At 45.9% G+C, this 16,469-nt stretch overlaps 1 protein-coding gene across 1 annotated transcript in view; it reads right to left on the reverse strand.

Annotated features, from left to right (window-relative positions):
- Nucleotides 1-16,469, reverse strand: part of ENPP6 (ectonucleotide pyrophosphatase/phosphodiesterase 6) — a 110,273-nt gene that overhangs the window by 19,357 nt on the left and 74,447 nt on the right. Inside the window, exons 3-6 of the mRNA XM_081807481.1 lie at nucleotides 13,743-13,854; nucleotides 5,201-5,342; nucleotides 4,289-4,468; nucleotides 1,343-1,480 (exon numbers count right to left, since the gene is read on the reverse strand). Coding sequence (XP_081663607.1) covers nucleotides 1,343-1,480; nucleotides 4,289-4,468; nucleotides 5,201-5,342; nucleotides 13,743-13,854 — 572 coding nt within the window. The remainder of the gene's footprint in view (nucleotides 1-1,342; nucleotides 1,481-4,288; nucleotides 4,469-5,200; nucleotides 5,343-13,742; nucleotides 13,855-16,469) is intronic.

Raw genomic sequence — 16,469 nt, forward strand, 5'->3', positions numbered from 1 at the left:
TCTCTTTGCTTCGAAAAAGTCAAAGTCATTCCACCAGAATTTCCTAAACTGAGAAAGTTTCAAAACGTCAGCCCCTTTGAACGACTTGGGAAAGTTGGCTTTATGGAAATAGTCGTATAGACACCTACCCAGGTGACGCAATTGCCTGCTCGTGTGTTCAATGCAAAGCTGTGAGCAAATCACTGTACATGAAAATTCTGTGAGCCTGGAATAATCTCACTCCAGGCAAACATCGAACAGTGTGCTAAAGTGAAGAGAGAAGAATGAGGAGGCAGAGGGACCTTCTTGGAAACTTGCAATCACATGGTGTGGAAGCCAAAGTCTGCTGATTCAATGGGCCCCACTTGGCCTCAGGACTGTGTAGACTGACAGCTCAGACTGGGTCTGTTCTGTTTCCTTGGTGACCAGATGCTTCTCTTTGAGAGCACACAGGAATGACTCAGTTCTCCTCAGTGACCAAATTTCATGTCAAGGAACACTCATTTTTCCACACTTAGGTTCCTAGACTTCCTTCCGCCCATTTGCCTGATCCATATTTCTGCTGATCACCACCTGCACTCTCTCTGGCAGATAAATGCTAGTCCTAGGCCTTAGACTTCATTGGCATCGACCAACAACCCCCATGGGCCAACACCTGCCATTCTCTTTCACCCTGAAGGCTGGTCTCTTTGCAAGCCATCTTCAAACTCATGTCTATGATAAAGCCCGCCCTCTCCGTCAACTGATTCTAGATCGGCCTTGACCACAGTTCCCCTGAAGGCCAGGGCCCTCCCACACTGGCCCGTGATCAGAAGTTGATCCAAGAGCCTGGTGAGCTTGCAGTCAAGGCAGGCGGGCAGGAGCTGCTGAAGTCATTCGTGTGTGAGGCAATGAGGGTTTGGATCCCAAACACAAGATAATCTCCTCTGCAAAATCAAGTTGGCTAACTGGGGAATGGGGTTGGCTGGAGTTGTGTTTGCCAAACATTTCTCTTAAAGGTGAAAGCAAAGCTGAGCCTCTCCCTGATTTTCACTGCCCTGAAGCGATTGCTTTGGTTCACAGTAATTGTTGCACTTTAAACTGAATAGGTTACATTGTAAGCCTGGGTAATTGAGTTAAGGGCAGTTTGTTAATATATCGAGTCTGGAGCCACTAAGTCTAAACTGTGACTCTGGGTCCACGTCTATGGTGTGTGTCTACAAAGCCACCTGATCAAGTCTTTGGCGTCTCTAAAGGTGGAAGTGAGGCCATGAAGGACACTTAAGTGAAAACAAAATCCTTTAAGTGCAAAAGCAGAGTAATTATTTACCTTTGGGTGTTTGATAGAATTTGTATAATGAACACGTCATAATTCTATAATTACCTCAGTTATGAACCATCCTTCATCAGCCACTAGGGTCAAAGGAGAGACAAATTTCCCTTTCTTGTAATAGAACCTGCTTGGTATGGCTTCTTTCTCGTAGATGGTCATGTGTTCCACTGTTCTCAGTTTGTTATATATCTGCAAAGACAAAAGAGTCACCAGTTTGGCATTCTCTTTCTTAACTATGTGTGAACATTTATTGCACCTAGAGGAGAGGGAGAACTTTATGGACCAAAGAAAGAAATGACCAAAACACCTGCCAGGTTTGACTACATAAGAATGAGAAACTTTTGTATGTCTCAGAAAACAAGGTGGCTTCATCTCGTAAGGCTGAAGATCCACACACCCCGTGATCTAATAAGGTAGCCCCTAGGGACCTAGCGGGAACCCTTCCCACTCGTGCACCGGGAGACACATAGAGGGATAGAGACTGCAGACTCAACAGCCCAAATGCCCAGCAACAGTGGAAGGACTGTTGCTTGCAGAACACCTGCAAGCATTGCAGGGTCTCAGCTTGAGAAGCAAAATAAAGCAAGTTGCAGAAGAATACAGACAGGGTTATTATTATTATTATTATGCGAAGTTCAAATAACTATAAAACTAAAGAACACACATGATAAAACGATAAAGGCAATTATGGAAATGATAACTTATAATTTAAGAGAGTAGCTTCCTTTGATGGGGCAGGAAAGGTGGTGGGGTTTGGGAAGGATATACAAGAGATACCGTTGTCAACGGTAATGTCCTACTTCTTAGATGTTTAGTAAATATAAGGCACCCCTTTATACTTTTCAATATTTTATAATAATTTGTCTACTCAGTAGTTAATAAATTACAAAAGCTTATATACGTCAAAAATGCTATAGTAAAATTAAAAGGCAAATGAGGAATTGGTCCACCTGCTGTTAAATGCCACAAGATCAAAGGGAGAGGATTTGCTCTTGACCTAGAGCATGTCTTTCCTACACCTGAATCTTAAAAGTATTAGTAATTGTCTGCCGTTCATTACACTGCTAATTTCATGATGAGGGTGTAAACTCTGTACATATTTCCAATATTTAGCAGCAGCTTAAATATTTATGGCTGACATTAAAATCAACTGGCTGATGTTGACTTGTTGGCCCTCAGGCAAATCAGACACATATTCCTGGGTAGAACTGAATGTAAAATTGAGTTTTTCAACTCAGATCTGGAGAATAATTAGCCTTCAGGCTTTTTAGTAGAGAGTTTCTGATGACCCCACGAGTTATGATTTCCTACTTGAGAAAATCCATAGTTCTTAAGGAAAGTAGGATGCGTTTGCAGGAAGATTTTGGATACGTGAAAAATCTGATGACACATACCAGGTCTCACAAACTGTTGTGTCCGTCACATGACGAACTGTCACCCAAACACAGCCCCCATTCTTGAATAATCCACCAACTGCTTCTGGCTTTCATGAACGTCGTGCTGGAAGAAGCTCTTCCCAGCTCGTAAGCTGCTGATGCTCAAGCATTCTGGAGGCAGCACGTCCCTGAGCGCCAAGTTGGAAATGCAGATTATCTTCCTTGCCAAGAAAACAGAACTTCTTTGCAAGAAGCCACTTTCTGTGGGACCTGCCAATGTGTAGAGTATTCCTCCCGGCTTCATATTAAGGGATTTCATGGGGCTGCTGTACCAATGGTCAGCACCTCCACATCCTGACCATGGAACTTGAGAAAAAGGGACGTCCACCTAGGAAATGGGACAAGGCTGGGGAGGAGTGGCGTTCTTGGCAACTGTGCTGCTCAACCCCCAGACAGATCTCAGACTTTCCTATGGTAGTGGGCAAGAGGAGGTCAAAAGGGCCAGTGGAGAGACCCCGGCCTCCTGCACGCAGTGTCCATCCATACCAAAGAGCGTCCGTTGTCAACCACATCCTTGCTGTGAGGATAAGTGGAGGTGTCAGGCCCTCCCTAGGCCAATTCCTGGGACCCTGGGGTTGGCACCTCCATGGGCAGCAGTCTCTCTCTGAAGAGACCCGCTACCTGGTCCAGAGCACGAAATTGTCTCTGGGAGCGGGCAGAAGACCCAGAGCTTGCCCTGGCATGTGACGAGGCAACATGGGGCGAAGCAGGTGGACAAAGATGCTGCTTGTTCCTCATTTTCCCATCATGATTTACCAAGTACTGCAGATAATTATGGTTTGGAGAGAAGGGTAAGTAAAGTCTAGCTATCTCAGAGTGCTCAGTTCCTGGAGGGCAGTGACTGTGGGGAGCACCCTCTTGGGAACCACCCCTGTGATGATGATCATTGTAATAAGTGGCACATACATCGTCCTTGAGGTGGGCCCAGCATGCTTCTGTGGGTTTACCAGCAGCCCAGGAGGGCAGCTATGATGGCATCGCCAACCGCATGGACTCAGAAGAAGCAGAGGGTCCGGGACAGGGAGCTATGGGTTACCAGTCCATGATCAGGCTGGGATTTGCACCTAAGCAGCGTGCCTCCTCAGATAAGGAGCTGACGCATGGCACCCACGGCCTCAGCCCCTATTCATTCATCACCTTCTTATCTCCAGTTCCCTTACGAAAACAGATCAGATGGGCAGCTTTGTTCCAGGGAAAGAGCATTCTCTGTATGCATCCGATATCCCCCAGGTTTGCCTGAGAAGTGCCGCGTTTGGGCCAACAATAAAATAGCCCTACTAAAGGGCTAAGAGCTTAACATGCTAAGCACAGCACATCATTTATCTCATTTGATTTCCACTAACATCCGTGCAGTGGATACCATCATGCCCATTTCAGAGAAGAGCAGACAGACACAGGAGGATGAGCAACTTGGCAGAGGTCAAGGGAGCAGCAAAGTAGGTCACATGCCTCGGAAGGCCCAGCTCCGGCACAGCTCTCTACTTCAGTGCTAAAGCCCCAGGGCAAAGACCAAGCTCAGAGCGATCATCCATCCGCCTCCCCCCCTCATGGCGCTTCTTGCCTCAGAGTGTTTCCCAGGGGCTGGCCAGAGGCTCACGACAGGTCCTCGGTCCTTCACTTGCTGCAGGTCGTTCAGGCTGATGTACTTATTCAGCTCAATCACTTTGTCCATCCAGAAAATGTCAGTCATTCCATGATCTGAGAAGATGATGACATTGAGGTGGTCCTGCAGCTCCCGCTCCTGTAGGTGGACAAAAGCCGTCAGGTCAGCTCCCAGGCAGAGATGCGCTCACTCTGGAAGGTCTTGTAAACAAGTGTTTTAAACTGTAAGTTATGGGGGAAAGGATACTTCCTCAATCATAAACTTTTCTGCCCTGATGGGACCAGTGGGACATCACCACAGAAGCACTTCGAGGAGGGCGAGGTGAAAGCACATCCCCTCTCCAGCAGTGCTAGAAATCATCCCTCCTGGGCTTGAGCCATTCAAGCTACTTTCTCTGTTCTCATTTCCTTCCGCTCTTTCAGCAGACGTGTGTGGTAAGACGGGAGCGGTCACCGACCCATTTTACAAACGTGGAAAATACAGCCCACAAAAGTTTTACTTTGTTGAGAGTCATCCAGCAAGGGGGTGGGTTGCAGGATCAGGGAGAGAACCCAGGTCTGGTCTCCATGCCCGCTTGAACCTGGTTCACAGACTTACTAGGTTTGGTAAAGAACTGGGCCATCTGGCCAGCTAAGCCAGGTAAGAATGCGAATCTGGTCATTTCAGTCCCGCTGGGCTGGTTGTAAAACAAGGGAGCTCCTGGTATCTGACAAGGGGTTGTGGGAAGAAAAGAGACCCACCCCAGCCTGGTGCTGACCTCGTCCGCTAACACCAGTAAGAAGGAAAATGTTGAAGGGTTATGACAACCAAGGAAACTGACAGGAAGTGACAAGAGGGAAGATCAGCGTCATGGTCCTTGGTTTCAGTTACCTGGATCCACTTGGTCATGTACTTCAGGACGGTGTCCACGGCTTTCAGGGCGTCTTTCCGCTGAGGTGACGAAGGGCCATAGTGGTGGCCTTCCACATCGATGCGCTCATGGTATATGGCTGCCACGTCTGCCCGGCCACTCCTGGAAGGAGCAGAGTGAGAGAGACGCAGTTGAGGGAGGCCCTCACTGCTTTCTCCCCCCTCCACTCAGCAGTCCTCTGTGAAGGCACTGACGTCCCCAGATCCCTGACCTGTGGGCCAGGCAAAACTGACACCTTAAAATGATCACGGTGATCTCTAAGGGAGGAAACACGACTACGGCATCAAGACATGCCAGTCCTGAGCACCTCAGTGCAACAGTCAGAGAGCACGTTTATGGGGCATCTCCCCTCCAGGCTCATATGACATCGCTCGTTGTGCCCCAGGAGTTGGAAGGGCTGGAACAGGCAGAGGACAGTTCTCATAGCTCTACTCTACCACCCGCTGCTGTCATAAGATCAGAACAACTAGAAGCAATCATTCAAATAATGACTTCGATTATTGCTGGACCTAAAGGAAGTGTCTAAATAAAACAGCAGACTGTGTGTTTAACCCACTGGCAAGAAGAAGAGCAAGCTTTACCAGGGCAACCTGGGGGAGGCAAACAGGTTAGTGTTCAGCAGACACTTATTCTAATGGGGACATTTATTCTATGAAGGGCCAGCTCCAGCGTGGATATAGAGTGAATTCTAACAGTGACCACACTTCCCTGGGTCCCAGGAAGACGCTGGTTCTGGAGAAACTCTCCTTGGCCAGAGTACTGATAATACTGATGATGGCAGAGTACTAATAATCCAAGCCCTTGATGCTGGGCTAAGAATGACCAGGAACTAGTGATCTCCATTGGAGTAGGAGGCCTGCGGAGTCAGGGAAGGGAGAAAAAAAATGCCGTGTAATGCACCTCCTTCCTTCACGCAGTGCTCTCCACCGTCCCTCCTGCCCCAGCTCAAGCTTTGCCCACGACTCCTCCCAAAGCACCCGAGCTGAACAATGATCATGATGATGACGATGTTAATGGTGGGAGCCGTTATAGTAACTGACAAAAGTTGAAGTAATGCAAAAGAAATTACAGCTCATTCCTTTGCTTGGACTTTACAAGAGCTAATAGTTGATACTCTTGGTGGATTGCCTTATTTCTCTCGAAAAACTATATTTTAAAGACACACACACACAAATGAGATGGCATGGTGTCTTCTGATGTGGCTGCCCCAACACCTGGAACATGAGCAATAAAAGAATGTGAGTCCTCAGAGCCTGCTCTGCCTTGGGTCTTGCAATCCACAGAGGAGGGAAAATTGCCTCCCGGTAGTTCAGAGAGGGTGGTTTGCACGGCCAGAGTTAAAAACAGCTCCTACTCATCCTCCAGGTCTCAGGGGAGATGGTGGCCCTTCCAGGAAGTTGGCTCTGATGCCCCAGGCTCTGCTGGGCGGCCCTCCGGGTGCTCCTGCGGGCCCTCTAGGCTCATCTCCTGGTAATGCTCTTCCATGCCGGGCTGCAGTGGCCTGCTGATGTTCCTTCGCCCTCTCTAAGCTGTGAATTCTTTGGGGGGGATGGCGATTCATCCTCCACTGTAGCTCAGTTGTAGCCTACTGTATTTGGCATACAGTTGGAGCTTTATAACAGTTGAAAGTATACTAATAGTAAGCGCTCAATAAATGACAGTTGCTCTGGGTCAGGCACTATGTCGAAGGCTTTTCATTCATTATTTAATCCTCACAGCAACCCTTTAAGACAGGGATACATTGAACAGAGAGCTCAGTAGAGTTGCCTGCCTCACACAGCCAGTGAGAGATGGGACCAGGACTCAAACCCACGTTGGGCTGACTCCAAAACCCTGACGACAACCACTAAAAACTCTACGGCCCACACCAATGGGGCAGCATTCTGCTTAACCTTCTTATGGAAATGGTCCTTATTCTCTTATAAGACTCTTACCCTTCTTGACGGATAGCGCTCCATGTCTGTGGGTTGGGTGTGTCTTGGATTTCTGGAACTACTGTGGGAAGCGTCCCTATAGAAAAGCCTCTGCACATTTTGCAGATGGGGAAATAGGCCAGAACGGATTCTAGGACTTGCTCAAGGTCTCACAGAGACGTAGCTAGAACTGGAAACGTGAATCTCCAAGATCAGAACATTCTACCAGCCTGGGCTTTTGAAAGTCTGCATCTACTACATTCACTACACTGGGGCGGTTTTCAGGGGATAATCTGATTAGCATCTTCCTTCATTAGGGTCATACTTGCCAAGACGGCACGTCCTTTAATGATGCTGTGATGTTCTACTGTGTACCCTGAGGGGCATTTCATTTATGTTTTTGAGAGCACATTGGTTTTCAAGTTAAGTGAAATTGCTAGTCAAGTGTTTTCTCTTTTTAGAACACAACAAACCGACCCTTCTTTAACAAATACCACCCTTCTCCACAATGGGGACTGGGTTAGGTGTTTTTCAAAAGTGTTATTATCATTATTCATACTCACTAATGTGTGAATGACTCATCCATCTATAGACAGCAGAGAACAAAAAGTCACTGCAGGGGCCTGCAAGGGTGTGGGCGGTGGGGAAAAGTTCTCGCTAGGTAATGGCACTTTCATACACATCCCTAAACTTTTGTGAGGCCCGTGTTCATTACACTGATGAATACAGTGGAACCTTCCATAAAATCTTTCCCTCAGATGAGCCTCAGCCTTTAGCTGCTTTATGCAGTTGAATCTGTAGCTCCCCAGATGTGCGGATTCATGCAGTGTATCCAGTGTTCAAGTGTGCACACTTCCAGGGTGGGGCCTGCATGGGGGGAAAATTGCACAAACAGGCTGACCGTTGCATTAAAGTTCAAGGACATGCTTTTAAGTCACTGCATTGTAGATACTTCCCTTAACGCAGCAACCACTTGGCTGGTTTCTTTCAGGCTCTGCACCATATCTAAAAATCTCTGTGTGATCAGGGACCCAGTATCACAGATTTACCTGATGGCTTTCTTTGAAGGAGCTGTCAACCCCAGGTGCCAGGAACACTGGATTTGGGATGCTGGCGATTCAGGGATTTATGCACGTGACTTTGGAAAAGACTTCTAGGTTGGAGTTTCGTCGATTCATTAGGGACCCAAGTCTTCAAGGGCTGAGCACTCTCGCCTGTTTGGAATTCAGCGGACAGATTCTTGGTCGCCAGGTGTTTTCCACATGGATCTGGTCTCCATCACAGGTCAGCTCATTTGTAATGGAGTGGTTGGGTGAGGAGCGATGGGTGGAAATGCCTGCAGACCTATGGTTGGCCATTTATAATTTATAGCTTTAGGGGTCCAGGAACTGAGCCAAAGACATGTGGCTGTCAGCCCAGCACTTGAGAGCTGCAAGGAGCCCCCAGCCCCAGGCTTTCAGGGACACCCAGGTCCTCCATCATCTTAGGATGTTGTCCAGATCTCTTTTCAGTGTAAAAGTTCATAACCTCACATCCATTTCCTTACCAAAGTGAGTTGGAAAGAGAAGACTTAGGGAGAGAGAAATGGGGGGCAATTCGAAGGGATGGTTGAAGTTATCAACTGTTAAGAAAAATGATCTAAAACTTAGAAATTAGGCCCCCAAAACAGCTGCCTGTCATTCCTGTGTCCTACAAGAACAGTGTCTGATAAACTTGTTTACAGGTCACCAGACTTTATGACCAACTTGAGCCCGGAATGTGTAAACTTAGCTGTCAACTTGTAGGAAACCAGTAAGATGAAGGTTATTTTTGCCTGATGGAGAAAGCAGTCCCAAAGATCACGGTCTGATTGTCCTCTAAGTCGTGAAGCATTTCTGCATCTCACAATAATCGTATGCCATCTTCCTCCATCATTCTTTTCCTTCACGTGTGTGTTTCTCATATTCTCTGTTTAACCAGCCTGGTCGTGCCTGGATTCCCTCAGCAATAAAGGAATTTGAACCTCAGCATAATTCTCATATACATATGTAGTGAGCACATGACAGAGGCTTAATTTTGGAAAATTATACATTGATAGGGTATTGGAATTAGACAAATCTGAGCTCAAAGACGTGAACCTTGCTACCCTGGAGGTCTCAGAAGAACAGCAAAAATATCTGGAGGCCTCAATGTACCATGTGAAAAACCTCCACAGAGGGTACACTGGGTAGGAAATGAGCTGATGTTTATAAAGTGCTTGACACACAGCAAAAGGGAGGCAAAGGGAAGGAGATGCCTTGCGTCTCTCTCTTCCTTCCAGATGTGCCTGGATGGCTTTTGCCTGTGTGCTGAGCCCCTTCCCTCAGAGTCCGGGGGGAGGAGAGACAAAGGCCAGGACATTTGCCCCAGCTGCCCCATGGTCTGTGGAAAGAACCATCTCGTCATCCATCCACTCCTTTATAGGCACCAGCAGCCACTGAGGTTCCGGGATCCTAAAAGAATTCCTTTGGAGCTGTTTTCCGTAACCTGGAGCTTGACAATAGACAGCAGCTGTGGCCACCGCTCCCGGGGCCCAGTTGTTGTTTGACCAACCCTTTTGAGAGGCTTCATCAGGCACCTGCACCTGGGAGCAGCCTCCTAGTCCCTCCAGGCGGTCAGGGCTGCACGGGGCTGTCACCACCGGATGCCCCTTTTCCTGCCCACCGAAGCATGACTATCCGACAAACAGAACTTCCAGGAGGACAGATTAAGTGATGTGCTCACAAACTGCTTTCTGTGGTGGCTGTGTGGGCAGGGGTGTTGCTTCCCTGTCCCCGTGTGCGGGGGCATGGTACATAGCGCGCCCATGACTGGGGCTGTGTGCTGCTGCACACGTCGAGCAGCGAGCAGACCAGAAAGGCTGCCAGTCCACCTCGGGCGCTCATGAGCCCCAGGCCCAGCACAGCCCCACAGGGGTGACTTGCGAAGGAGCCAACCCCCCCCCCATCCTGTTGGTCTGACTCGGTTTCAGGGCACCTCAGAGGTATGGGTGCAGACCAGGAGGAGAGCTGTGAACTTGACTCTGAAGTGTCCAGGCACTTCTCTCTCAGACCTGGGCTCTGGCTCCACCACCTACTAGCTGTGTGCGACCTGAAGCAAGGTGCTTAACTTTGGGACAGGAGGAGGACTCTTTGTAAGAGGAGGAGGATGACACACCCCACAGCAGAATGGGTCAATGGCGATAGGGCCTTTGACACAATGCTGGCAGGTGTGTGTTGAAGACATGAATTCTCTTCGCCCTCTCCTTTCTTCTACGCTGGAGGTTGTCTAGGTGCCGAGGTAGCGTCTGCCATGGATATGACTTGGGTCAATAAAGCTTTATGAGCCCTGGATGGCAACGCCCAGATCAAACATGGAAATTGGACTAGCCCTTCTACAGAACCATGCAGCTTCTTGGCTGAGCCGGACCCTTTGCCGAAATGTTGTCCATAGGTCAATCTTAACTGCCTTCTTTCAAAAGCATATCTATCCTGTATCCCATTCTCTCTGCCTCTCAGAATAATAGCAGAGTGGAAAAGACACTCTATAAGCAGTACTGATCAGGAGAAATGCCTGTGTGTGCCCACATGCATATGCATGCCTGTGTTCGCACACTTGTGTGAACTCTAAGCACTCCTCAAATTATAGCTAGGAATTTGAGATAGAGCTGAGCAGAAACCAAGAGGTAAGCTATGGAGTCTAAAACTTGCTCCTTGTTTTGGGGCTATCTGATGGAAAGATAAATAATTAATACATCTTTGCCTAAGCATACACACCAAGAGAATTCATAATTCCTTTGAGTCACATTCTTACATGAATAAGCTGCTACATGTAAAGTGGTCTTAACTGTGTTGGCCCACAAATGTCAATCCTTTATTCTACTTTGTAAGAAGGTAAGGAGACATGTTCTAAAAATGCATAGGTTAGGGGCGTTTGGGTGGCTCAGTTGGCTAAGGGTCCAACTCTTGGTTTCGGCTCAGGTCATGATCTCAGGGAGGTGAGATCGAGCTCCGCATCGGGCTCTGCGTTGGGTGTGGAACCCGCTTAAGATTCTCTTTCTCCTTCTCCCCCTACTTCTCCCTGCCCCCACTCTAAATCAATCAATCAATCTATCTATCTATCTGTATAGGTTGTTTATAGAAGGTGCCTTCTTTTTCTTTGCAAGAGAGCCTAAATTATCTTACTGCTTTCCACAGGCAATCAGTATCATCTGGCCTATTGCTTTTCTTCTCTTTTTTCTCTCTGTCTCATTTCAAGCCCTAACTAGTTTTAGAAATGGTAGATCTCCATCTTTCCAACTACTATTCACAGGGGATGTTTCTGGTGGCCCTGTTAACTTTGACAGTATGAAGACCCCACAAGACAATTGCACTGGCCTGGTTCCAGCCTTCCTAGGCCTTCACTCCCCAACTGCAGAAGCATCATTCACTGGTAGATTATGTGAATGTCATCCCCTGGGAGTTCAAGGCCATTTATGTAGACTATAGTATGAATGGTGCCAATTGAACAATATGGTGGTATCAGGTCACACCAGATAGAGGCCTAGCCTGAGGCCACTTACCTGGGCCTCCAGTTCTTGGTAGCCTTTTCTGTCTAGGGGAGCCCAATGCCTTTGCTAAACACACATACACACAAAGATACACACACACATATACATACTACCACCTCACCCCCCCCACCAACCTCCCCCTTTCTAAATGCTGTGCTCTAAGGTAAAGATGTTATTCCCCAGTGTTCCAGAGCTTTGTCATGTTGCTTGAAAAGGGAAAAGGAAAAACTTCTCTAGAAACAGAGAAACAGAAACTTCCCTAGGAAACAGAGCCCAGCACTCATTCCTCCAGCATGCTGCTATACCTCAAGACAAGGAAGTCTGCTTGGATGGGCCGGCTTGCCAGCCCTGGCTAACCTGAGCCTCTTGGGACTCTGTGGCTCTCCACCTGTTGCATCACTGGGTTGTGTACAGTGAGTGACCATTCAATTCTCAAGGCAAGATGAATGTGAAAAAGATTACCCTCCCAAATAGAGCATTGGGTTATTTGGAGGTATTTGTATGACAACTATGTTCTAAATGTTCCTATTTAGCATGGCAATAAGCTGTAGGGGTGGCCAGCACTTTGGATATGTTGGAAACAGCACTGTATAGACACAGAGCTATTCCAGAGTTCTAGCTCTGCGCATCTGCTGTGCGTGTGGTGCTCTTCAGCTTTGCACAGACTAGTTTGTAACACGATATTCTAGTTCATCATGTGTGTGTGGTTTTCCAGCACTTGTGGGCAAGGAAAAGAAAGCAGAGTAGGTAGGAGACAGGATCATATAACACACATGATTTACAAACCATATGTTGAAGACTATTTATTCAATAGTTAATAATATTTATTTAAAGTTCATTCCAGACCTTGTCCCTTCCCTCTTCCCTCCAGAAAAAAAAAATCTCAACTTTTAAATTTGTTACATCTCAGTTTTTAAGTATTTCAAACCTGTTTCCTCTCCAATCTGTCAGAGCTTGAGCCTTCTTGCACCTCAAAGGCCCATCTTAATGGGTTTCATGGAAGTGGAATTATTCCAAGAAGGAACGGAGGGAGGGGTATTGTTTTCTCCTTGTGCAGTTCTGTGGGGGTGACTTGTTCCCCGCATTGTTTGGGGTGGTGATGGCAAGAATGGGATTCATAATTGGTCAGCTCTATATCTGGGGCTATCTTAGCTATAGGCCAATTCATGTGGTTACTGCTGGTGAGTAGTACACAGTGCCTGGGATATGGTGGCCCTCGGAGGCTGCCCAGCTTGAAAACAGGCTCTTTCTCCTGGGAGGATCACAGTCCCTCCTTGGTCTCCAAACTGATTACTATGGGTCTTCTGCCTTGACCCTACCCAGGAGATCCACTCAGTAGCCAAGGAGACCGCAAATCCAGCTCTGGAAATGTGAGAGCCCCCAACATCTTTAGCTTCTTGGTTGCTAATTACTCAGGTAGACCCCAGCTGGTCTCCTATCTTGACTTCCATATCTAGCGATTTCTGAGACTGCCTTGAGGCTTTCTCCTGACCTTTCTTGTTGATCAGTTTCCCTGACAGACTCTCGTGTGCTATTTAAGACACCATTAATGATTTCTGCATTTTCAAAGTTCTGTGTCATTGCTCCATGTAGGAGGAAGAAAAAGGTTCTATGTTCTACGTGTTTCATACATTACCAAGAAGAGGGTAGATTAGGCAATTTTTTCAAATTTACTTCACCACAGATCCCCCCTTCTTGCCAAATAATAACATTTTATGAAATACAAGCATTCACTAAATCTTAATTAGAGAGATGTTGACATTCGTATTGCTTCTCTATTGTCCATCAACATAAAGAAGAAAGTCCCAAACACTTGAGGACTTTCTTGCTCTCCATTCAACATTTACAGAGAGTGCCCCTACCTGAAACGACTCACTCACAATTATTCTCTGGTAGCAGTTAACAGTCATCATGCAAGAGACTAATCATATCTCTGAGACATTATTCCACCTGTACCAAGCCTTCTTAACTCACTTTAGCATTCATTATTGGTCCTGGAAACAATGAAGAACAATGGTATGACTAAAACCTTGGGACACTTACTTGAGGGAGTCAAGAGCATCGCTGACTGCATTGGCAAAATTGATATCCGTTGGGACGTTTTTATATTCTAGGCAGTAAGTAGGTCTGACCCCAAGAATCTCAACCTCACAGCCTGAGAAGGAAAAAGATGGTAAATGGTTACTTTCTTCAATAATAAAGTATATATATATATATATATATATATATATATATATATATATATATATAATAAAGGTAGGTTTGCAAACACCATTAGTCAAAATAAAAATCTTTGTTCATTTTCATGAACTAAAAGAACTTACTGCTGATAGGTGGTATATTTAACTGTAATTTTACTTAACTGGAGCAGAGGTTCTCAAATGTTGTTCCTATACAACACTGGCGTCCCATGATAGGGACTAACAAAAATTGGTTAATGTTTGTCTTTTCCAATTTGAAACAAAATTAATTCATACACAGAAAGGTCTCAATTAAAACTTTTTCCCATAGATTTTTCATAACTGCTGAGTCTTCTAGTGTGTTTTTGTCTATTCTAAAATCAAGTATTAGGTAGTATCTGATTAGTCCTGGAATAATAAAATAAAAATTTCAGTAGTCTAACTGGACTAAGAAATGCCACACTAAATTAGCAAGCCTAAAAATCACTGAATTAAAGCAGGGATTCTGAGACATGACTTTGCCTCTCCCAAAATGAAGTAAAAGATTTTTTTTTAAAGGATTTTATTTATTTATTTTAGACAGAGAGAGCACGAGAGTGGGGGTGGGGAGAGGGTGGGGCAGGGAAGAGCAGAGGGTGAGGGACAATCAGACTCCTCCGTGTTGACTGCAGAGCCAGACGTGGGGCTTGGTCCCATGAGCCTGAGATCATGACCTGAGCCGCAATCAAGAGTCAGAGGCCCAACCAACTGAGCTTCCCAGGCGCCCCAAAATGAAGTAAAAGAATTAAGGGCATTGAGATGTTAGGAGCTGCTATGGCCTCAGCTTCACTGCCCCAGGCCCCTGGACAAGTAGAAGTAGTTGCTCTGAGGAAGAGACACCCAAACTTATTACCAAAATATAGGGCAGGAGAGGTATGAGCAAGCCTCAGTTTAAGTTAGTTGACTATTATTGGGCACCTACTATGAACTAGTCACTGTGTTCAGACATAGTGGAAACAAAAATGTGTCAGTCAGGGTCTTCATCCTGGAGCATCCCAGAATCTAGTCTAGTGGGAGGAGAAATTTGGGAAAATATTGTAATATGTGAAGTCTAAAATGAGGTGCACACTTACTGGTGTGGGATCTCAGATGAGGGACATCTACTTGAGGGATTATTTCTTCCTGGAAGCCTTCCTTGAATCCCCAGGTTGGGCTCAGTCTTATAGACTGCATTTGGCCAATGTGTCAGGGCATGGGGGTGGGGAAGGAAGGGACATCCCAAGCAAAGAGAGAAGCAGAAGCAAAAGTTCAGAGATGAGAAACAACAAGGTTAGTGTGGGGAACTATACACAAAATAAAGCTCTGGACAAGGAGTGCCAGGAGACAAGATGGTGAGCATTCTTATAGCCCAGGGAAAATGATTCTCAAGGTAGAGGTAAGTAAAGTGGAACAAGTTGGGAGTAAGCAGGAAAGGAACGTCTCTGTCAGGAAACATAGTAACCCCACTCCTGGGTATATCTGCTAGTCCGTTACAGCTCATTTATAAGAAGGTGGGGCAGCCTCCAAGAATTCCTTACTCCAGCATACCATAGCAAATCTGAGTGCTCCATGGAAGAGTTCATCTCTCTCTGCCTGGTATCTTGGGAGAGCAAGGGCTATCTAGGACAATTAAGATAGGCCTAGAAGGCAGGCAGCTCCCCTTCCAAGGCCTGTTTGTTGAGTAAGATGATTAGGCTAGATGACCCAAGAGTAAATCCTGCCCATGAGTTCTTGAAGAAAATTCATTATGGTAAGAAATGCCAGTGGGATCTTGACTGGTTATAGCACTTTACATATCTGTGTTTCATCTGTTGAAGGTTTTTTGTGAATGTTTATTGTTCTTGCAAAGCTGTTTATTCAACAATGTATGAAGGCCATTCTTTGTATCTACTCTGTGCTCAGTGTCAGCATTCAGAAGCAAATAAGACACCACCTATCCTTTAAAACTTTAGCAGCCTTATATAGTGTGCTCAGGTATCTTCTTCTGGCATATCTGATACATGGGTATTATGAGTTTGCAAGTAATGGAATTTTGATCATGGTTTTAGCAGATAAAAGAAACTGCACACTTTTTTATGTTTGCACATTAATATCAATAGTATTTTTTATACTAAATAAGAATTATGTTTGTTAATATTATCAGTCATATATTCTCTTAATCCTCTTATTGGATTAAAATGAATCTGGACTTAACACTGGCATAGCAACATAGATCACCTGAGAAATTTACCCTTTCCTCAAGTTAAAGGAGGATACAAACAACTTTTTATCGATTAGATACATGTAGAATTCTATAGTAAAGATAGAGATAACATGTGGCAAAGTAGATCCATTTTTTTATTTTTATTTTTTATTCTTAAAAATTACAATGAATTGGGGGGCGGAGCAAGATGGCGGAGGAGTAGGAGACCTGGATTTCGTCTCCTCTCAGGAATTCAGCTGGATAGGGATCAAACCATTCTGAACACCTACAAACTCAACAGGAGATCGAAGAAAGGAATAGCAACAACTCTCTGAACAGAAAAGCGACCACTTTCTGGAAGGTAGGACGTGCGGAGAAGTGAATCCGAGG

This window comes from Leptonychotes weddellii, chromosome 2 (assembly GCF_054177405.1).
Source record: "Leptonychotes weddellii isolate Sample4059 chromosome 2, ASM5417740v2, whole genome shotgun sequence".
Classification (NCBI taxonomy): domain Eukaryota; kingdom Metazoa; phylum Chordata; class Mammalia; order Carnivora; family Phocidae; genus Leptonychotes; species Leptonychotes weddellii.